Source organism: Esox lucius, chromosome 13 (genome assembly GCF_011004845.1).
Source record: "Esox lucius isolate fEsoLuc1 chromosome 13, fEsoLuc1.pri, whole genome shotgun sequence".
Classification (NCBI taxonomy): domain Eukaryota; kingdom Metazoa; phylum Chordata; class Actinopteri; order Esociformes; family Esocidae; genus Esox; species Esox lucius.
The window spans coordinates 26,892,817-26,916,393 of NC_047581.1; the positions used below are offsets into that span (position 1 = coordinate 26,892,817).

General features: G+C 45.5%; 1 protein-coding gene across 9 annotated transcripts in view; it reads left to right on the forward strand.

The window, feature by feature from the left end:
- The window catches only part of fam222a (family with sequence similarity 222 member A), a 58,056-nt gene that overhangs the window by 11,457 nt on the left and 23,022 nt on the right, over positions 1–23,577 (forward strand). For 2 of the 9 annotated variants that reach the window (XM_010876755.5, XM_010876760.5), the window contains exon 2: positions 22,749–22,909. The exons of 1 other annotated variant lie outside the window; for it this stretch is intronic. In XM_010876755.5, the coding sequence (XP_010875057.2) occupies positions 22,804–22,909 (106 nt within the window). In that variant the 5' untranslated portion in view covers positions 22,749–22,803. 6 more of the 9 variants (XM_010876761.5, XM_010876757.5, XM_010876758.5 and 3 more) reach the window with 6 other exon arrangements.

A 23,577-nucleotide genomic window follows, 5' to 3' on the forward strand; every position in this document is an offset into this window, starting at 1 on the left:
CTTTATTTTTGCCCACCGCCCCGCGCTTCTCACTGGGAGGCCCTACTTGTACACCTCCCCTGATGAGGTCCCAATAAGAGGCGGGTGTGTAGGGGCGGGGCTGGCCTCAGTAGATTCCAGTAGCTACCAGCATTCTCTGTTGGGTCGTTGATCCGTGGGGTGTGGGCGCGTTTGCACAACAGTCTCTGTGGCACCCCTCCGGGCAGCGGACATAGTAATGGCATGTTTGAGAAATGATGAAAATGAGCGTTGGATGTTTTAAGTCTTAGGTCCAAACATATCCACTTTGAATAAAATGACAACACAATTGTTATATGTTTAATACATTTTGTGAGCAAAAACGACCGCTGGATGTTAAATCCTTCAACATGGATGTTACACAGTCTGAAACAACTGTACACAGTCTTAAACAACTGTAGAACATAATATTGCCCTGTTTTCATCTGTGTTTTAGTATCAAATTTAATGTACGAAAAGATCTACTAAGTAGAAATGACAGTCAATTAACTTTAGATGCTCATAGATTGCTCAAGACAATCTGTATTGCTTTCTTAAAATCTCATCTTCATTACTAACGCTGCGAGACAGCGGTTTGTGAAGAAACAAGCTCTGGGAGCTTTTTTTCAAAAAGCAATGAAATATGACTAACTGAAGAGCCTTTTTAAGCCTTTGCCTCCTACTCTAAAATGGACAGAATTCATGCAATTATCTAGTTAAGCATTTAGATAAAACATACATAAAGACATGGAGGATACACTAATTCATTTATTTAATTCAAATTGGTTTCATTGGGCCATGTTCGGGAGGACATGGATTTGACCATAGTCACCACATTTCTGAACACTGGGCCTGCGGCCAGCTTGACAGTCTTGCAACAACAATGAAAATACATTAATATACATTAAATACAATGAAAAGGCATTAAATGCACGTGTGTGTGTGTGTGTGTGTGCGTGCGTGTGCGTGCGTCTGTGCACGTGCGCATGCGTGTGTGTAAACAAAGTCCCTGTGAGTGAGGTGTAATGGCCTGGAACTCACGAAAACTCACTGGGAGTCTCCTCATGTACCCCCCACACTCACTTTCTCCACCTCTCTCCTCCCTCACTCGCCCTTCTCGATCTTACTTCTCCCTCACTCAAAACCTCCTGGCAGGTTGGGGAGACGGGGAATGAGGAGGAGTTGAGCTGTCTGAGTGTGAAGAGCAGAGCTGTGGGCCCCTCTGTCAGCCCAGGATCAGGGAGGGAGGCAGCACATGGGACATCTGTCTGGGTCCAGCCTTCCTTTCTATCACCGCTGTGCTTGCTGTTTTCTCTCCATCTCTACCTGTCTTAATCTTGGTGGATTGTTGGAATGGAAGAGGAAACATGTAGCCTAGATTTCTTTAGGACCTGCTGTGACGAGGTCAATTGTAGGGCTGTCATGGCACAGCCATTCTCATTCCTTGTCTTGATGTTATTAGTGGCCGGAATTAGTTGTACTGTTTCAGGCAGAGACTCCCGAGCATTAGGCTGCTGCATCTCCCTCTTAGACAGATGGCGGCTGGTGAAAGTGTGATGGGCTTGAAGGAAGTCTGATGGATACTGTTGACTGGAGCTGAGAGAGAAAATGCCTGGTTGTCTCCAATTAAGTGTCACTTATGGCTCGTCTCCCAGTCCTGTTCTGGTCTCCTACAGTCAACAGGAGATTGTGAAAAAGACATTTGGTGATTATGCATCATTGTGTCGTGATTGAGGGGCGAATCCAGCATTCAGTATGGTAGTGTTGTGATGAAACCTCTTCCGTTGGCCCCCATTCAACCAGGCCCCACCCAGTGGCTTATAGTTTTATCATTCCTCACTGTGATTGGCAGCTAGACCTGAAAGAACAATCGAGCTGTGGCGACAGAGGCAGGCATTTGGTTACCGTGACAATGGTCTCTCTCTTTCTCTTGTTTTCACGCTTTTCATGCTGTCAAGGAAACACCTCTGATTACATTTCTGCTGCAACTGTAGTATTCTATAAATGTTGTCAAGAAGAACATGTGGTAATAAGAAGCAGTGTTTCTTTCCCAAAACTTTGATGAGCTAGTTCACACTGACCACTACAACGCTGCTCTGTGGAGAGGAGAACAGGTGTCAGGGCTTTCATTTGAGACATAGAAAATGGATCTGGTCTGCTGCTGAGGTCTGATTTCAGTATGGTGAACATTTCAGGACACCCTCACTGTACTTACCTGACACTACAGTATGGTGAACATGTTTCAGGACATCTTCACTGTACTTACCTGACACTACAGTATGGTGAACATGTTTCAGGACATCTTCACTGTACTTACCTGACACTACAGTATGGTGAACATGTTTCAGGACATCTTCACTGTACTTACCTGACACTACAGTATGGTGAACATGTTTCAGGACATCTTCACTGTACTTACCTGACACTACAGTAAGGTGAACATGTTTCAGGACATCTTCACTGTTCTTACCTGACACTACAGTAAGGTGAACATGTTTCAGGACATCTTCACTGTACTTACCTGACACTACAGTAAGGTGGACATGTTTCAGGGTAGCTTCACTGTACTTACCTGACACTACAGTAAGGTGGACATGTTTCAGGGTAGCTTCACTGTTCTTACCTGAAATTACAGTAAGGTGGACATGTTTCAGGGTAGCTTCACTGTACTTACCTGACACTACAGTAAGGTGGACATGTTTCAGGGTAGCTTCACTGTTCTTACCTGAAATTACAGTAAGGTGGACATGTTTCGGGGTAGCTTCACTGTTCTTACATGACACTACAGTAAGGTGGACATGTGGTTCTAGTATAACATACTGGATGCTATCAGGGTCTCAGTGTCTCTCCTACCCCCCAGGTAGGTTTGGTCAGGTGCTCCCTGGTTGTGGTCTCATGTAAACCTAATCTGACCACTGTAGACGGCCCGGCTGGGTCCACCCCATACCCCCCAATGCTTTCTCTCCTTTCCAGACCCCCTGGCCCCTGTCCTGGTCAATGGGCCTGGATGGACTTCCCCACTCTGGTTCTTTGTTTACACACAGCCCTCACTCTCTCTCCCTCTCTCTCCCTCTCTGCCTATATCTCACTTTCCATCTCTCTATCTCACTTTCTGTCTCTCTATCCCCCAGTCTGCCTCTATCTCATATTCTGTCTCTTTCTGACTCACTCTCTCTCTGTCTTCGGAACCTTGAATAATGGGCTCAAATTTGGGGAATTTGCACTCTAAATGTCTTATATTTCTGACATTCTGTCAAGAAATGCAATACTGTCTCAGGTTCTGTTGTGTTGCAAAACCCGAGCCACTTCTTTATATTGCTCTTTCCCTCATTCTCTTTCTCCCTCTCTGTTCCTCCTCTCCCTCATTCTCTCTGTTCCTCCCCTCTCCCTCATTCTCTCTCTGTTCCTCCTTTCCCTCATTCTCTCTGTTCCTCCTCTCACTCATTCTCTCTCTGTTCCTCCTCTCCCTCATTCTCTCTCTGTTCCTCCTCTCCCTCATTCTCTCTCTGTTCCTCCTCTCCCTCATTCTCTCTGTTCCTCTTCTCCCTCATTCTCTCTCTGTTCCTCCCCTCTCCCTCATTCTCTCTCTGTTCCTCCTCTCCCTCATTCTCTCTCTGTTCCTCCCCTCTCCCTAATTCTCTCTCTGTTTCTCCTCTCCCTCATTCTATCTTTGTTCCTCCTCTCCCTCATTCTCTCTCTGTTCCTCCCCTCTCCCTCATTCTCTCTCTGTTCCTCCTCTCCCTCATTCTCTCTCTGTTTCTCCTCTCCCTCATTCTCTCTCTGTTTCTCCTCTCCCTCATTCTCTCTTTGTTCCTCCTCTCCCTTATTCTCTCTCTGTTCCTCCCCTCTCGCTTTCTCTCCCTTTGTCAGTCTTGTCTTTCATCTCACTCTCTGTAGCTATTAATATTCTTCTCTTAAAACACAGGAAATCAATACATTAATAATGAGAGGGTTCAGGACAATATAGCCCACAATGGAAAGATCTGGTCACGCCGATCCTTTCCTGTACAGTTTTATAGTTCCATTACCGCTGATAGAAATGAATCAATGTGGAGAAATACAGGTGGAGAAATAACAATAAACTGGAGAGTTGTTACAATTTTGACTATGCAAAGTTTTCTCTTTGTGAACCTAGTAAAGTGTGTGCGTGCGTGTGTGTGTGTGTGGGTGGCTGTTCCTCCTGACCTGGCAGGTGCATGTTAGTGTGGTAAGGGGACCTCATTTTGTGTTCCTGTTTGTTGTCAATAAGGTTCGACTCAAAAACTGCTGTCCCAGATTCTGTGTACAGTTGCTCTCCAGTCAACCAACTGTGAGCCTCCACAGCTAACAACTATAGAATGCAAACACAGTAAAAGGTGTTAAACATATATATTTTTCCCTAACACTAACCATAACCTTAACCATACCTCTTATCTTAAACGTCTGAACATAATGCCTAATTAAACCCTAATCCCTAAGCATAAAATACATGGTTTCCTGAATGGGCCTGCAAAATGTCAGAACTGTTCAAAATTGGTTTTGCTATTACTTACTTCTGACCCACAGTTTTTGAAGAACAGACACACACACACACACACACTCCACTAACCCCCCCCCCCCCCAACCTCGCTCTAACCTCTATTCTCTCAGTCTTTTCTATTACTTTCAAAGGGTTTGCGATGCATAGCTCAACAGTAGTGTGTGGAGGCATCCGTCTCTCCTGACCTCCCCTCCCCATTGAGGCAGCACTCTTGACCTGCCGCCCCATTGTTTCCACTGGGGATGGATAGGCGAGCCCGGGCGTCTCTGCCAGCGGATCCACCACTCAATAGCCATCCCATCTGTCGGCTGCATGCCTGGATGTCGCGAGCGGGGATTTGACACCGTCTGTGTGGGATGTGAAAGGAGCCCGTTTCGGGAGTCTCTCTGTCTCTGAGTACGGGTTTAGGACCTCTGTGCTGGGGTGTCGTTGGGAGGTTGTCAACCCCCCCCCCTCGTACCGCCGCAGCCAGCTGGGAGTGTGTGTGTGTTTTTCTGTGTGTGTGTGTGTGTGTGTGTGTGTGTGTGAAGGATGAGAGGCCTTCTTTGTGCCTCTTCACAGGCCCCCAGAGCGACAGGGTCACCTTGTTCCCCAAACAAACTCTGCCCTCAGTGGAATTGTTGGCAGTGTGTGTGTGTGTTGTGTGTGTTTTGTGTGTGTGTGTGTGTGTATGTGTGTAAGAATGCACCATTAGAAAGAGGGCAAGAGGCCTTCGCTGTGGGCACATTTATCTAGCATCTCTCCTTTTCACATCACAGCCTATTGAGTTCAGGCTGTCTGGATAATCTGAGATGAGAGGGGGAACACTTCAAACCTCTTTGGAGGTCAAACTAGTCTTTTTATCATTCAGGCTGACAACACTGGCTTAATATAACATCTAGTATTTTCACTGCTGATTTTCTTGGCTCTGTTGAAATGTATATTTGTTTTGTCTCTTCCATGAGGCGAGAGGAGTGTCTTGCAGAGGAAAGAATGAAGGGCCAGGGGTAGGGACATTAGGGGCACGGGTTGGGATTTGAAGAGGCAGGAGATGGCTGGAGGAAGGACAGGGGGCAGGGCAGGTCATGACCTGTGAAAAACAGGTTCCTGTGTTACCACTGAGCTACGTGTCCCTAGACACCAGCTGCCACCGACGTCAACCCAAACACTGACACTCAGCCAACCAAACACTGACGTTCAGCCAACCAAACAGTGACACTCAGCCAACCAAACAGCAAAAGCTACTTATCAGGTTTACAGGTCCTCTCCCATCACCAACCACTCTGCCGCTTCTCTCTGCCAGTCTAAGCTAGAGTTTAAAACCAGCATCCCCCACCTTCTCACCTCAGCAGTTTAACGGAGGCCGAGACAGTCGAGGACGACCAAGACAGGATAAAAGGGGAAATGTCCCTGGCACTTCCTCCACACCAGAGCGCCGTTTGAAAATCTGGGCATGTCACCGTCTTCCAAATGAGCACCTCAGGGACACCCTCGTCGCGCCCCCTGCTGTACCTGCTGGTGGCAGCTCCACTGCATATTTGAACTGGAGGAACATATTTCACACCGGCGTATGCATTATTAATTGCACAGCGGGCAGGGTCCCAAGCAGGGGTGAAGATAGACGGGTTATTCACAGGTCTGTTGGGAACAAACGCATCGTCAGATCGTTTGTCATGAGCCATAGACGATTTACGGCTGGAAGCCTTTTTTCACTACAGTGCTGTCACTGCAGCTTCCTACCTGCGTTCCCATTCACTCCGTCAAAACCAAGCTCCCGTCCATTTGCTGATGGTTCTTTGACGATCACCACCGGTCAGGGTGGGGTGGTGGCTTGACTGGCTACACGAACACCTTGGTCTGGCTGAACACCACGGCGCGCGCCCACAAGTAGTCTGGATACACGATTTTTCTTTTTTTTTAATCTGATCGGTCCCAGAAACCGATTCCAAAGCAACGTGTGAAACATGACCAAAACAGACATTACAGTTATTTTTGTTTATTTTGTAGACCAGTGGAATATAGGTGCAGCAAAGGTGTTACATTTCATCTGCTTTGCAAAGGTAATGACTGGCTAGGAACCTTTATATGGGAGAATGCTTTGACCCAAATCAAAATAAAATCTTGGTCAGTGAATTGCTAAAATAGCTATTGTTTTTGCATTTAACTGCAGTGACGTTCTCTTCTCACACTGGCATTTAAACGTTTTGGTTCTTACTTTCGGAGTGACAGTCTTGACGGGCATTGAGTCCATCCAATAGGCTTGTGTTGTGGGTGTGACTTGCTTCAGGGAGTCAGGTATGTGCTACTAGCTACCAGACGAGGCTGTGCCTCGTTGACTGGTCAGAATGGAGCTGAGTTCCTGGCTTGGAAAAATAGATCAGAAAGCTTTCCATTACATGAAAACAAAGGAGGTGTCTGCAGTAAGCTGGAAACATTCCTGATGATGCAGAGAAAGGGTGAAGTGAGGTAGCAGCTGGGACACCGTAGACAACACTTTGTGCATGTCCTTGGTGGCTTGGTCTGGATCGTTCTGGACCTCAGGCCTGTACAAACTGGGTTTTTATAGCTTGCCTTCGGGGCCCTGATACCAATTATGCAAACTATAAAAAATTTAAGGAGGACAGTCTTTTATAATTTAATCCTAAAGTAATAGATTCTATAAAAAATGCATGAGGGGAGCTTTATAGATGAAACTAGAATGTCTATCAAAGACTCCATTGAAAGATGCAGAGGGACTGGGCAGGAGGGAGGAGGAGATTAGCACTGGGTGCCTGTGTCTCTGAGACCGCAGGGCTCGCTGGCCAGTCCAGTCAGAACAAACACAGATTGAGGTCATGTTCTACAGGCTGAGGAAACTGGTCCAAACCTGTTTGACACTGGGAGGTACCGAAAGTTTCCTTTACATCGATGGGAGGATTTTCTCCAGGGACGTATTCTACTGCTTTATCTTTATCTGTCATTCTCGATTTTCCTGTCTGTCTTTGGGTTTTGTCTTGTTCCTGTGTAAAGTGCATGTAGGATGTGTCCAGGTTGTAAAGAAACAAGAAGCTTGTACAACTTTAACCTTATAGCATTTTCCTGCTTGGGACCAGTAGAGTAGCTCCAGTGCTCATGTCATGGCTGAGTTGAGTTCTGCAAACTGCAGTCAACATGTGTTTGCTGACCTTTTACACTGAAAACACACAGTAGGGCTGCTTCCTATGATGTCACTGTGGAGGCCACACCTCTGGATTGGAGCGGAACGTTGATAAGCGTGACGTTTTACTCATTTATCATTTTGATTGTGATGTGTTGGACCCCTGGGCACCGTGGGCACGCCACGACCACGACTCAAAGGGACTTAGATCACCACGACACTAGAGGGCTGTTGATCCAGATCTTGGCTGTAATTTTCTTACCAAAAAAAGCTACCCAATGGGATCTTCCGGCTATATAGAATATATACAAGTTGGGAGAAATTGGACTGAAACCCCCAATGAAAATATAAACGCTACAAAGCTTTCATGGATTTAGAGATCGTGCCTCAGGGGTGAAAAACCTTGGCATTTTTTTATGTAATTTTTGCCTGTGTTTGTGGAATCAATCCAATCGGGCTAAATCGATCATCTCCGTGGAAAGGTCAGGAGAAGAGGCGGTCATGTTTGAAGTGCTTATCCCCTGGAAGTAGTGAGCCAGAAATGTGACACCTAAATATATGAGTAGGCCAGGCATTGGCAGGCGGATTAGAGGCAGGCAGGGTGGCCCACGGGGGTGATTTAGGCAGATCCAGCTCTAAATACATCATATCATCACAGAGCGGGAGAGAAAGTTAAAGCCTCCTATACTCCGATCCCAATTTTATTTTACATAAAAGCATATTAGCTAGTAAATGTTGAAAAGGGGGTCAACAGGACTAAAGTGTGTGTGTGTGTGTGGGGGGGGGGGGGGGGGGGGGGGGGCTGTGTGTGTGGGCGTACATTTCAATATTACCTGTTTTTATATTGTGTGATGTCACGGGTTGCTTGGCTTCATTCTTTATCTAATGTGGAATGGCTGGAGGCAGCGGTGATGTGCTGTGTCTCTCCAGCTAAGCCTCCAGACAGGGATCACAAGTGGAGTGAAGACAATTACCAGGCTGCTTTCTCATGCTAATAGGATCTCCAACGAGATCTTCAAAAAATTTTTTAAAAAAAGAGTCGAGGAAAAAAAGAATTAGCAGAGAAAGGGGGGCATGGCAGTGCCGTTACAACGAGCCACCTAGCTAAAATGGGTTTTTAGATTACAGTTTAATTATGGATAGGGACCCAGTTGTAATGGCTGAGGTCAGGAATCGGGAGCGAGGATTTGTTTTGTGCCAGAGAAAGAGAGGAAATTGCTTGTTATTGGAATTTTGATGTGCGCGTGAGCGTGACATCAGACTTCCCTGTTCAGAGCAGAGGTCACACATCAGAGGCTGCTGCCCCGCTTCCCTTTATCTCCACCCTCCAGCAAGGTGTCAGACACAGGAGAGGGTTTAAATTGAATTAATATGCCGGAATATATAGAATTAACTCCCTTGCCATTTCTGCTGGGAGGGGAAAATAATATTACGGTCTCCATCTGCACTAATTACTGGGTCTTGGCAGCACACCGCGTCTCCAGTGAAGGACGAACCTGGGCCCATCAGCCTGGAGAAGCAGACTAATCTGTTGGAAAGGCGATCACAGGAAGTGAAAGAGATGTCTCAGGGGCTTTTTATACACCAATGTTTTTGATGTGCCTGGAACATGGACTACCTTGGACTTCCCTGGCAGCGTCACTAAAGAAGCCACTTCTTACATCTTTCTAGTTCCTTCTGTCTCTGTCCACCACTAGCTGCTCTCATCCACCCTCTCCCCCTCTTTAGTCCACTGGCATTTGTTTTAGGTCTGTGTTGTTAGGCTGGGACATCTACCTGTCAAACAGTACGGCTCTCCCTAAATATCTCCTGGTTCCATGGGAACAGCTTGGTGGTGTCTCCATGCCATCTGTAGCTTGCAGGTGATTAGGATGGGCGTGCGTGGGTCTCACCTCTCTCACGTCCAATAGGATTGTCTCTGGTGGCGAGAGCAGCTTGGCTGTGCTCAGTCGGGGCCAGCTTTGAGAGGCTGACAGCAGCTGGACACTGAGTCTCACAGGATGGAGGCTGGACTGTCAGGTCTGAGTAAAGGTCTGGTTTTCAGGGTGTCAGGTCTGAGTTAAGGTCTATTTTTCAGGGTGTGAGGTCTGAGTAAAGGTCTGGTTTTCAGGGTGTCAGGTCTGAGTAAAGGTATGTTTTTGAGGGTGTCAGGTCTGAGTAAAGGTCTGTTTTTCAGTGTGTCAGGTCTGAGTAAAGGTCTGGTTTTCAGGGTGTCAGGTCTGAGTAAAGGTCTGTTTTTGAGGGTGTCAGGTCTGAGCATATGTGTGTGGAGGAAGACAAGTATTTGACTGTGGTTTTTTGTGTGCTCTGTTTGCATATTGCTACATCCAGTCTAGAAGGGACTTGACATCCAACCACACAAATGCCAGTGCCTTTGTCATGCATATTTTCTATTGAATGCTGTCAGTGTGTCAATATTTAAACTGTACACAGTTTGGGTATTCAAAGGAGGCCCTCATAACACTTCTGTGATACACCACTGAACATTAGTTCTGTGATACACCACTGAACATTAGTTCTGTGATACACCACTGAACATTAGTTCTGTGTTATACCACTGAACATTAGTTCTGTGTTATATCACTGAACATTAGTTCTGTGTTATACCACTGAACATTAGGTCTGTGATATACCACTGAACATTAGTTCTCTGATACACCACTGAACATTAGGTCTGTGATATACCACTGAACATTAGTTCTCTGATACACCACTGAACATTAGTTCTCTGATACACCACTGAACATTAGGTCTGTGATACACCACTGAACATTAGGTCTGTGATACACCACTGAACATTAGTTCTCTGATACACCACTGAACATTAGGTCTGTGATATACCACTGAACATTAGGTCTGTGATACACCACTGAACATTAGTTCTCTAATACATCACTGAACATTAGGTCTGTGATACACCACTGAACATTAGGTCTGTGATACACCACTGAACATTAGGTTTGTGATACACCACTGAACATTAGTTCTCTGATACACCATTGAACATTAGTTCTCTGGTACACCATTGAACATTAGGTCTGTGATACACCACTGAACATTAGTTCTCTGATACACCACTGAACATTAGGTCTGTGATACACCACTGAACATTAGTTCTCTGATACACCACTGAACATTAGGTCTGTGATATACCACTGAACATTAGGTCTGTGATACACCACTGAACATTAGTTCTCTAATACATCACTGAACATTAGGTCTGTGATACACCACTGAACATTAGGTCTGTGATACACCACTGAACATTAGGTTTGTGATACACCACTGAACATTAGTTCTCTGATACACCATTGAACATTAGTTCTCTGGTACACCATTGAACATTAGGTCTGTGATACACCACTGAACATTAGTTCTCTGATACACCACTGAACATTAGGTCTGTGATACACCACTGAACATTAGTTCTCTGATACACCACTGAACATTAGTTCTCTGATACACCACTGAACATTAGGTCTGTGATATACCACTGAACATTAGGTCTGTGATACACCACTGAACATTAGGTCTGTGATATACCACTGAACATTAGGTCTGTGATATACCACTGAACATTAGGTCTGTGATACACCACTGAACATTAGGTCTGTGATACACCACTGAACATTAGGTCTATGATACACCACTGAACATTAGGTCTGTGATACACCACTGAACATTAGGTCTGTGATACACCACTGAACATTAGTTCTCTGATATACCACTGAACATTAGGTACGTGATAAACCACTGAACATTAGGTCTGTGATATACCACTGAACATTAGGTCTGTGATACACCACTGAACATTAGTTCTCTGATACATCACTGAACATTAGTTCTCTGATACATCACTGAACATTAGGTCTGTGATACACCAGTGAATATTAGTTCTCTGATACACCACTGAACATTAGTTCTCTGGTACACCATTGAACATTAGGTCTGTGATACACCACTGAACATTAGTTCTCTGATACACCACTGAACATTAGGTCTGTGATACACCACTGAACATTAGGTCTGTGATACACCACTGAACATTAGGTCTGTGATATACCACTGAACATTAGGTCTGTGATACACCACTGCACATTAGTTCTCTGATATACCACTGAACATTAGATCTGTGACGTAGCATTGAGCATCTGTGATGCCCTCCAGCCAATGCGCTTGTGCGTTGCAGTAATGTGAATTGGGGTCTCCTTACTAGAAGAGAGTTGTGTTGTTCAGACCTCAAAGGAAGGAAAGGCATCACACTGTTTGTTTTTAATCATATTTCATTGATTTGTTTACTCATACAAATATTTTCAGATGGGAGCATTTTGTGCATGCATGTGACGTGTGTGTGTGTGACAAGAAAAGTATTTTTTGTCTCTCTTTCTGTTCGTCTTTGTTTGATTCCTTCCTAAAAGGACGCTAGGATCTCTTTGATCTGTCAGAGCCAAGCTGAAAAACGACAGCACTGACAAACAATGAACAAAACGAGACAAGACAACGTTGTGTGTTTGAATATTCCCACTGAGCAGCATATATGAGTCAAATAGGCTGTTGTTTCATTGTTGTTGTGTTAATCTATGAATAGATCCATCTGGGAGTCAAAGTCACTATGACCTTGAGGGTAATAAACTTGTCTGTGGTTGTGAAGGTCAGGGCTGGATCCACAGACCTTTTCAGAATAGTAGAGTTGATTCTAGATTATAATGAATATGATTATAGACAAAAACAAGATCATATTGAATACGATTATGGGAAGATACTAGATCAACACAAGGCCTTGAGAGCGGTGTGATGGGCATGACTGAAAGAGAGTCATTTCCATAACTTATTCAGCTAAGTCGGAGCAATAACATACTTAAGAATAATTTAGAATAAACAAGTAATGTATCTGACTGAAGTGGCTCTGTCTTGTGTTGTAGGCTGTAGAGAACCTGGAGTGTCTCTCTTGAGGTGTAGACTGTAGAGAACCTGGAGTGTCTGTCTGTCTTGGGGTGTAGGCTGTAGAGAACCTGGAGTGTCTGTCTGTCTTGTGGTATAGGCTGTAGAGATCCTGGAGTGTCTGTCTGTCTTGGGTTGTAGGCTGTAGAGAACCTGGAGTGTCTGTCTGTCTTTGGGGTAGGCTGTAGAGTACTTGGAGTGTGTGTCTGTCTTGGGTTTTAGGCTGTAGAGAACCTGGATTGTCTGTCTGTCTTGGGTTGTAGGCTGTAGAGAACCTGGAGTGTGTCTGTCTTGGGTTGTAGGCTGTAGAGAACCTGGAGTGTCTGTCTGTCTTGGGTTGTAGGCTGTAGAGAACCTGGAGTGTCTGTCTGTCTTGGGTTGTAGGCTGTAGAGAACCTGGAGTGTCTGTCTGTCTTGGCTTGTAGGCTGTAGAGAACCTGGAGTGTCTGTCTGTCTTGGGTTGTAGGCTGTAGAGAACCTGGAGTGTCTGTCTGTCTTGGGTTGTAGGCTGTAGAGAACCTGGAGTGTCTGTCTTGAGGTGTAGGCAGTGCACTATATAATCAGGGCAAACTTCCGACTGCTGTGTTTCTCCTGTTGCCTCTACCAGCCTTCACTTCTCGCAGGCCAACAGAAGCACTGACAGTCCTGAGTCATGGGTTGTTCCCTGGTCAGAGTGGTTTGGTTGACTCATGTGGCCTTTAATGATCACTGGCCCTGTATTATGGGGCAGCAGCCCAGAACAAGATGAGTCATTTCTCTACGACCTGACTGACATTAGTGGAGATGTGGGATAAAATGTCATGGCATACACCATTGCTGGAGATTGTGTAGCTACAACTGCAGCTGCACAAGAATTTCTGATGACACTGTATATGTGTCTTTCCAGATTTTTTCCAGGCAAACAAATAAACAACGCCAAGAGTGAGAAGCGAAGCACCCCCGTGTCCAATTGGCCATCGGTAGATACACTGAAAATGATGTTTAACGTGCTCCTGCTAACTGTTTAACTTCCTCAATTGAAAGTTCGTCTTGCCCTGCTTTGGGTGTGAATCAGTGGTCCTCTCTTTCACAATGCCTTTGTTCATGTTTAAACTGTTTAAACATTTCACTCAACAGGTGTTTAGGCTATATGGGATTAGCTAACAACCTTGCTGTATGGTGACAGTTGGCTACAATCTGGTAGGACTACCTAGACCGTGGGGTAATGCCATCATGAATTCATCCCAAGGAGCAATGGATCCAGCAGCCCAGCAGGTTCTCTTTACATCTTATAGAAAATAATGTGTCAATTTCCAAATGGTTCCTGTAGGCTTGAGCACACAATGGACTTTTGTTGTGCTAGTGATTTCTTTCTCTTCTGGTGAGGCTGTGCAGGACAGTGGGGTATAGCCTGTCTCCAGGGGCCTTCATTGTTCTAGGGAATCATGTCTGTTGTTTGTGGAGCTGTAAGGATTTGTTAACAATGCCTTATTTAATGTCTCAGCATACATGCCTGTCAGCAAATGCCCTCTTAGGCTTGTATGTGTCGTTCTATGTGATTAAACTGTGTGTGTTTGTGTGTGTGTGTGTGCGTGTGTGTGAGAAAGAGAGAGCCTCTCCCTTTGTGTTCATGTCCAAATTGAGGTCTATAGCTCTCCTATTGTGTGTCCTAGGCACCGTAGACATATGTGCGTGCGTGAGAGTGTGTGGAGGAAAGTTAAGGGGCAGTGGGTTACTGCCAGCCACTCCTAATGGGGTCTTTCAGTCTTCCTGCATTCATGTGGCGGTATGGTAGCAGGGACAGAGGGGAGTTGGGAGATTAGGGGGGCAGAGGCAGTGCCTTGTTCACAAAAAAGAAAGGGTTTTTGAGTGTGTCGATTGGATTAACTTGTTTGGGCTTATTAAGAGGAGAGACACAGCAGCTTGTTAAAAGCACTGCATGGGGCGTCCCGCAGTGAGTCGGAGGGTCACCATTCAATTAAGCCCAAGCCTTGTACAATAAGCAGGCCAGGAGGCTGTAACACCAGGCCCACTACCAGACGTCAGGCTGTAACACCAGGCCCACTACCAGACGTCAGGCTGTAACACCAGGCCCACTACCAGACATCAGGCTGTAACACCAGGCCCACTACCAGACGTCAGGCTGTAACACCAGGCCCACTACCAGACATCAGACTGTAACACCAGGCCCACTACCAGAGATCAGGCTGTAACACCAGGCCCACTACCAGACATCAGACTGTAACACCAGGCCCACTACCAGACATCAGACTGTAACACCAGGCCCACTATCAGACATCAGACTGTAACACCAGGCCCACTACCAGACTTCAGGCTGTAACACCAGGCCCACTACCAGACATCAGGCTGTAACACCAGGCCCACTACCAGACATCAGGCTGTAACACCAGGCCCACTACCAGACACCGGGCTGTAACACCAGGCCCACTACCAGACACCGGGCTGTAACACCAGGCCCACTACCAGACATCAGGCTGTAACACCAGGCCCACTACCAGACATCAGGCTGTAACACCAGGCCCACTACCAGACACCGGGCTGTAACACCAGGCCCACTACCAGACGTCAGGCTGTAACACCAGGCCCACTACCAGACATCAGACTGTAACACCAGGCCCACTACCAGACATCAGGCTGTAACACCAGGCCCACTATCAGACATCAGACTGTAACACCAGGCCCACTACCAGACATCAGACTGTAACACCAGGCCCACTATCAGACATCAGACTGTAACACCAGGCCCACTACCAGACGTCAGGCTGTAACACCAGGCCCACTACCAGACATCAGGCTGTAACACCAGGCCCACTACCAGACATCAGGCTGTAACACCAGGCCCACTACCAGACACCGGGCTGTAACACCAGGCCCACTACCAGACACCGGGCTGTAACACCAGGCCCACTACCAGACATCAGGCTGTAACACCAGGCCCACTACCAGACATCAGGCTGTAACACCAGGCCCACTACCAGACACCGGGCTGTAACACCAGGCCCACTACCAGACATCAGGCTGTAACACCAGGCCCACTACCAGACATCAGGCTGTAACACCAGGCCCACTACCAGACATCAGGCTGTAACACCAGGCCCACTACCAGACATCAGGCTGTAACACCAGGCCCACTACCAGACATCAGGCTGTAACACCAGGCCCACTACCAGACACCGGGCTGTAACACCAGGCCCACTACCAGACACCGGGCTGTAACACCAGGCCCACTACCAGACACCGGGCTGTAACACCAGGCCCACTACCAGACACCGGGCTGTAACACCAGGCCCACTACCAGACACCGGGCTGTAACACCAGGCCCACTACCAGACACCGGGCTGTAACACCAGGCCCACTACCAGACACCGGGCTGTAACACCAGGCCCACTACCAGACACCGGGCTGTAACACCAGGCCCACTACCAGACATCAGACTGTAACACCAGGCCCACTACCAGACATCAGGCTGTAACACCAGGCCCACTACCAGACATCAGGCTGTAACACCAGGCCCACTACCAGACACCGGGCTGTAACACCATCTCCTGTGATCTCTGTTCCACGTCAGCAACCTTTTAGAAGTGTCCCTTCTCATCGGCCCAGGCTCTCTGTATCCCATTTTGTTCCCTCAACTCCACATATGGATCTTCCGCCCCCATTCCCATCCCTGTGGCAATTGAGTTAGCAGAATGGGAAGTGGGGCAGGGGCGGATGCTGCTGGCTTTGGACTTTTCCTCTCACTGGTGTAATAGGAGAACTTTGAGTGGCCATGATGAGTGAATCGAGTGCAGGTGGTTTCTGTACAGGGGTGCAGGGGCAGAGTGTGGGTAGGTGTGAGTGTGTGTGGTGTGTTTCAGTCAGCAGTGCCTTTAGTAGTGGTTGACCCTAACTTCCAGATAATCTATTTATAGGAGGTTGTTAAAGGATGGGTTGTTGTGCTTTGTCTGGGGCTTTAGTTGGGTCTAATGTCTGGCCACTGATAGACATCTGCTCAGGCCTGGTGTAGGTAAAGACAAGGTGGGACGTGACAAACAAGCCAAAGACTTCCTCTCTCTCTCTCTCTCTCTCTTTAAGGCGGTAATAGGATAAAATTGGTTCTTGAAATGGAATGGAGGGGGAAAAGCGTTCTCTTTCAGAGCAAGATAATGCCTCGGAATACATTTGGCGACGAACAAATGGAGAATAATGGAGGGGTAGTTACACAATTGTCTTTCATTTTAGGAGCGAGAGGCAGGGTTGAGGGAATGTGGAGGCATTCCCCATGAGGATTTCTCTGTCTCTATATCTCTATCTGTGCCTCCCCCCCGCCCCCACCCCCGCACCCCCCCCCCCCCCCCGCACCACTAGCCTCTAACAAATGGGCTTGTTGTGAAATTAGTATCCTCACAGAGAGGACACAGAGATGGGCTTTTAGCCTGTGAATGGCCAGCAATGAGCTCAAAGTGTCTGTGTGTTGCAGCTAGGCTTGTCTCTCTGTGTGTGTTAGCGAGGGGAAATGGCCCCGCACACTGAGCTTTTCAGGGGCACCTGGCGGGGGGAAAAATAACGCTCCTCTTTTTTCCAGCCCTCTTTGTGGGTGCATACACACACTTCAGTCAATAGGTCTTCTATGACTATGCATACAACAAAATCTGTAGGCTATTTATTACCATGATTTGTTTAACTGTTTTCTGTGTAAAAATATATAATTTGAAATATTAAAGGGAGAGTTCACACAAATTACATTTGATTCCTTGCTCTGTAAGCAGTGTTTGGATTAGGTTGACAGCAGTTCATGAATTGGTTTAGTTTCCCTGCCACTGTTACCGCTGAATACCTTTTTGTGTATTCAAATGACCCAAAAGTATCTCAAATGTACTTAGCGACGTCACTTACAGATGAACTGATCATGGTGACTAATATAGGTAGAAGCTCTGGAGTGGGATTTGTGCCACGAAGTCATTATACAAATAGCACATTTCTTTGTGCCTTATATGCAAATCATCTTTAATTTATAACAAATGTTGAGCTTCACAGAACATTTTCTGTGCATTAGGATCGTATGAACATGATGCCTGGAATATAAAATAAAACCAAAACACGGATTGCTCTCTGTATGTCTGTCTGTCTCTGTGTATTTAAATTTGCCTCTATGCCGGTCATTTACTTCTTATTATTTAAATTGTTTTCTACAGGTAATGGAGCAAAGGCAGGTGGCAAAATGCTCATTTTGCGATTCACTGGGAAAATATATAATTGGGGACAGGCGTTTGACAGGTGCATGAGAAATAATTTTTCAATAATCTGCCACGCATCACAGCAGGAGATGTCAGGATTGACAGCCCCTGTGAAATAGAGTACTGTGCAAAAGTCTCAGGCACCTGAAAGTCGAACTAAGGTCATTTATTTGGTTAGCAAGTGTTTTAATAAAAAAAATATATATAAACATTGATATAATAAATAAATATATATATATATATATTAGGGGTGTAATGATACATGTATCCGTACGGTGCTGTTCGGTAAAGGACGTTTAATTCAGTAAGCGTTGTGATCCAAATTAATCCAAAATGAATATAGTTACTTTTTTGTGAGTGAAACTAACATTCTAAACTCAGTCTCCCTCCAGAGACGGATCTTGGAGACGTAACTTAGCAACTGAAGTAGCCTAAAACAAGTACCTTCGCATGCCGGCAGTGGGCAACAACCAATTAGAAAAGGCAAGTCTGTTACACTTTTCCGCCGGTTCCCTTAAACAGTTCCTACCGTACATCATTCCTGTAGCAAAATGGACGAAAATGTAATCAATCATATAATTCGTTAGGAATACTACCAATAAGCGGGAAGACATTTCATGTGGTATTAAAATGCTATGTCTTCATCAAATATACAAACATTAGCTACATACAACACTAGTAGCCACAGTACCTACTGTATCTCCTATAGAGCAATTCCAATTTTCATTAACCTAATTATTGGGTATCCTACCTGTGTGGATTGGCATCATACTACTACTATGTAGCTGTACTAGCTAGCTAGCTACAGGAGCTAGTAAACATGAACTCCCAGCGTGTACACACACACAAGTGGCTAGCGATGAGCAAATCAAGCAAGAGGCCAAAAAGCAGATGGACATCCCCAGTTACACTAACTCTCTATAGCTAGCAACCAGAAACCCTGAGCTAATGTTAGCAAGGTTAAGAATAATGTCTGAGTTAGCACCTTTTTTAGAACAGGTTATTCTATTTTTCTTATTATTATTCTGAACTTCATTCTCTATTGGTCATTGGTGCGGAACTGCTTTCTGACCGGTGAGTAATTGCAAAACTCTGTAACAGTTTTTTTCCTGAAAAGATCCTACCTATTGCATGCATTAACTACAGTGGCAATGGGCAAAGTTTATATCTTCAAAATAAATTAAAATAAATGTTATGTTTTGATGGCTTTTTCCACTGTACCAAAATCATACTGAACCATAACATTTTCGGTACGTACCGAACCGTGACTTCTGCATACCGTTACACACCTAAACTAACTAATTAAAAATGAATACTCACAATCCAAATAAATAACTTTCATTTGACTTTCAGGTGACTTTTGCACAGTACTGTATACACTCACCTAAAGGATTATTAGGAACACCATACTAATACTGTTCACCTTCAGAACTGCCTTAATTCTGCGTGGCATTGATTCAACAAGGTGCTGAAAGCATTCTTTAGAAATGTTGGCCCATATTGATAGGATAGCATCTTGCAGTTGATGGAGATTTGTGGGATGCACATCCAGGGCACGAAGCTCCCGTTCCACCACATCCCAAAGATGCTTTATTGGGTTGAGATCTGGTGACTGTGGGGGCTATTTCAGTACAGTGAACTCATTGTCATGTTCAAGAAACCAATTTGAAATGATTCGAGCTTTGTGACATGGTGCATTATCCTGCTGGAAGTAGCCATCAGAGGATGGGTACATGGTGGTCATAAAGGGATGGACATGGTCAGAAACAATGCTCAGGTAGGCATTTAAACGATGCCCAATTGGCACTAAGGGGCCTAAAGTGTGCCAAGAAAACATCCCCCACACCATTACACCACCACCACCAGCCTGCACAGTGGTAACAAGGCATGATGGATCCATGTTCTCATTCTGTTTACGCCAAATTCTGACTCTACCATCTGAATGTCTCAACAGAAATCGAGACTTATCAGACCAGGCAACATTCTTCCAGTCTTCAACTGTCCAATTTTGGTGAGCTCGTGCAAATTGTAGCCTCTTTTTCCTATTTGTAGTGGAGATGAGTGGTACCCGGTGGGGTCTTCTGCTGTTGTAGCCCATCCGCCTCAAGGTTGTGCGTGTTGTGGCTTCACAAATGCTTTGCTGCATACCTTAGTTGTAACGAGTGGTTATTTCAGTCAAAGTTGCTCTTCTATCAGCTTGAATCAGTCGGCCCATTCTCCTCTGACCTCTAGCATCAACAAGGCATTTTCGCCCACAGGACTGCCGCATACTGGATGTTTTTCCCTTTTCACACCATTCTTTGTAAACCCTAGAAATGGTTGTGCGTGAAAATCCCAGTAACTGAGCAGATTGTGAAATATTCAGACCGGCCCGTCTGGCACCAACAACCATGCCATGCTCAAAATTGCTTAAATCACCTTTCTTTCCCATTCTGACATTCAGTTTGGAGTTCAGGAGATTGTCTTGACCAGGACCACACCCCTAAATGCATTGAAGCAACTGCCATGTGATTGGTTGATTTGATAATTGCATTAATGAGAAATTGAACAGGTGTTCCTAATAATCCTTTAGGTGAGTGTATATGTAATGGAACAAATGGAGATGTTTCATATCCGGGCATTTCTATCAGGATCTCTAAACACATCCAGAGACCAGCTCTGAGTTTTCCACCAAATTAGTGCTTTTGGCATTCCTTTGATATTGTCAATAGACACTGTGAACCAACATTTAATTTCAAATGGCTGTTAATTGAAATTATGTGCCTTTTAAGTTAGACCGCATAGATACTTCAGCAAATAAGTAAATAAAATAATGTTCAGATAATGATCATTCAGTATTATTAATAAGGTAAATCCAAGGTGTGTTTGGTGTTCATGCTTTGAATTGCGACACTGATGTGTAATTATGTAATCTTAGTACCTAATTAATAGAATGGATGTCAAGTCACCTGGTCGGATGAAGATTTTTTTTTAGATTAAGTGATACAGACAATGTGTGTGACTGAAGAACGTGAACAGATAATGTGAACAGATACCGTGTGGGGATGTCAACTGACATCACACCAGCAGTAGCCGAGATTTCTGGGAAAATGATGCGGAAATACTTCCAGTTCTTGAAAGTTATATATATCTGCTATAATGTTTCAAATAATCTTTGTCTACAAAATTGATCAGAGAGCCTGAGATATTCCCCATTTAAACATTCTTGCCAGTCCATCTATCAGTTTCCATTGACTTGTCATGTCCTCATACTCTCTTTAAACCCTTGAGGAAATGTCTTTCCCACCCTGGACTAGACAATACTATTCTGGTATTGTTCTGTGAAGGATGACGAGGAGGAGACAAGTCATGTTATTGTTTAGAGGCAGGATTCCACACAGTGCCCCTTTAAATATTACAAATAATACAGTTTCAGGTCTGCTTGACATTGTTTGAAAACCCAAGAGACATGCAGTGTTAGTCCAACAGAACAACACATTTTAGTAGTAGTCAGCAGTCTACATTCTTGAGGCATTTTCTTTTCTGCAGTCAATCATCCAGCCCAAGGTGCTGGTAATCACTCATCAGTGTGTTGGGTAATATTGCTGTGTGACTGATACATTGACTCCAAGCCATTCTCTACCTAGTTTAAGGTCTCTATAAGCCTTGACTTGGGAGGTTGGCGTGTGTTCGTGTGTGTGTCCTGTATTTTCGCTCTGGTTCTGATGGACTTTTTGAGAGGCCCTGTTCTTCCAGTGTGATGACGAGTAGAGAGAGGTGGAGTATGGCTGGAGATTTATAGCCTATATGGGAGATTGATTAGTGCCGTCACTGACCCTGATGCATGGTTGGCACTGTCCCCCTCCCAATCCATTTGCCTGTATAAATACACACACACACACATACACAGAGCAGACACACACAACCACATAGCAAATACACACACGTATGTACACATGAACACCAAACACACACACACACGTACACACCAAACATAAACACTCAGGCAACCATCTGAACACACACTCCTTCCAGAGCAGTGCACAGTCTGTGTGATGGTGATTGATAGCATTATCTATGGACAACAAAAATACTATGGTACTGCTGGGAAAACAGTAGTCTGTCTACAGGAAGTTAACACGAAGCCGCTCTGAGAAAGCTGAGGGACCAAGACTGTGTGTGTGTGTTTGTGTATGTGTGTGAGTGTGTGTTTATGTTTGGTGTGTATATGTGTTTGTGTTTGCTGTGTATGGGTCTGAATCTGTGGTTGTGTGTATGCCATTACTCATTGCTATCAAAGTGACCGATTTGAGTTTTACACTATTTAAGTGATGACATTTTGGGAAAGTTAGGACCTTTTGGCTGGTCCTCACATAGAAAATATTTATTTTATACTTGGGGTTATGTTCAAGGTTAAAATAATTTTTACGGTTAGAATTGGGCTTTCAATTAGGGTTACATTTAGGATTTGGGGTTAGGGCAGGTTACATTTTAGCATGAATGTTAGAGTTAATGGTGGGTTAAGGTTTAGCGTCTTCCATTTAGGGTTAGGTGCTTGGATGTAAGGGACATTTTTAATACATTTCCAGTCCTCACATAAAATGCAATTCCTGGTATGTGTGCGTGCTTGATATTCAGTGCAGTATATTCAGTCCGTTTCGTTTAGGTTAGTTGGACAATGGTGAACCTTCTAGCAGTCAGACCAGAGCAGAGTCCTATCGAAAGTCTCAGAGTATGGATTGTGCTCCCCCGAAACGACCTGATCTCTGTGGCTCCAGTGCAGGGCAGCTGCATGTTCAGAATTCCCCCAGAGTTGATCTGCCAGCCGGCGGTGGTGGGAAACATGATTCCAGTCCCAGCTCGCCATTCAGCTTCACCCACCTCCCTGCCAATGGAACAATGGAAACCTCTTGTTTTTCTAGTTCTTTCTTCATCCCTCGTTCTCTCTCTCTCTCTCCCTCTCTCTCTCTCTCTTCCCCAGGTTGGCCTTGGCAGTCCCCCGGCTGTAGTTGTCCATCTGCCCCCACCCCTCCGCCATGCTGGCCTGCCTGCAGAGGAGGCAGAACCCTCCCATCCCTTCTTCCCAACACCCCCTGTGCGCCAGCAAGTCCTTGGAGCCGCATCAGGCCCTCAGCCGAAAATGTGAGTCCACGACAAAGGAGGGGTCACTGAAGGGTCAGGACTTTTTTTTTGTAGGGGGATGTTTGTTGTTTCCACACCGACTGGAGAGAGACCCAAAGACCTGTTGTGTGGTTGCTCATTGCGAAGGGAGGAACTGTTGAGCTATGCTGACTGTGCAGTTGTGTGTGTGTGTGTGTGTTATACCCTCAGGGTGTGTAAACATTTACAGTGTCTGGCCTCTAGTTTGGGGTCTGGTGGGCTAGCTGTAAAACACAACAGTTGCTTTGTTTGGGACCAAAACAAAAGCCAGTGACGTCCCCCTGATGACACTGTGTAGAGGGCCTGAGCATGGCCGGTTGTTATGGGAAACGGAAGGGGAAAGAAACTAGTTGGGACCAGCTGAGGATTACGGAAAGCCGCCATATTCCCCTGGAAGGTGAGTTCCTGCCTAATTTCCCTGAAGCTTCAGGATTATCCTTTTAGTGGAACAAGACTGGCGTGTGTGTCGGGGTGGGGGGACCTTCCCACTTATAGAATGCTCTCCGTCTTTAGTGGCCTTTGTTTGCATGGCAGTCCTGGCTCACAAGCCGATTAAAAGGGAATTTGTTTGGGGAGTAGGAGCACAACCCCTGGGATTTCACCCTGGGCTGCCAGGAGTTACATGGAACTCTTCTACCTGCTAATAACTG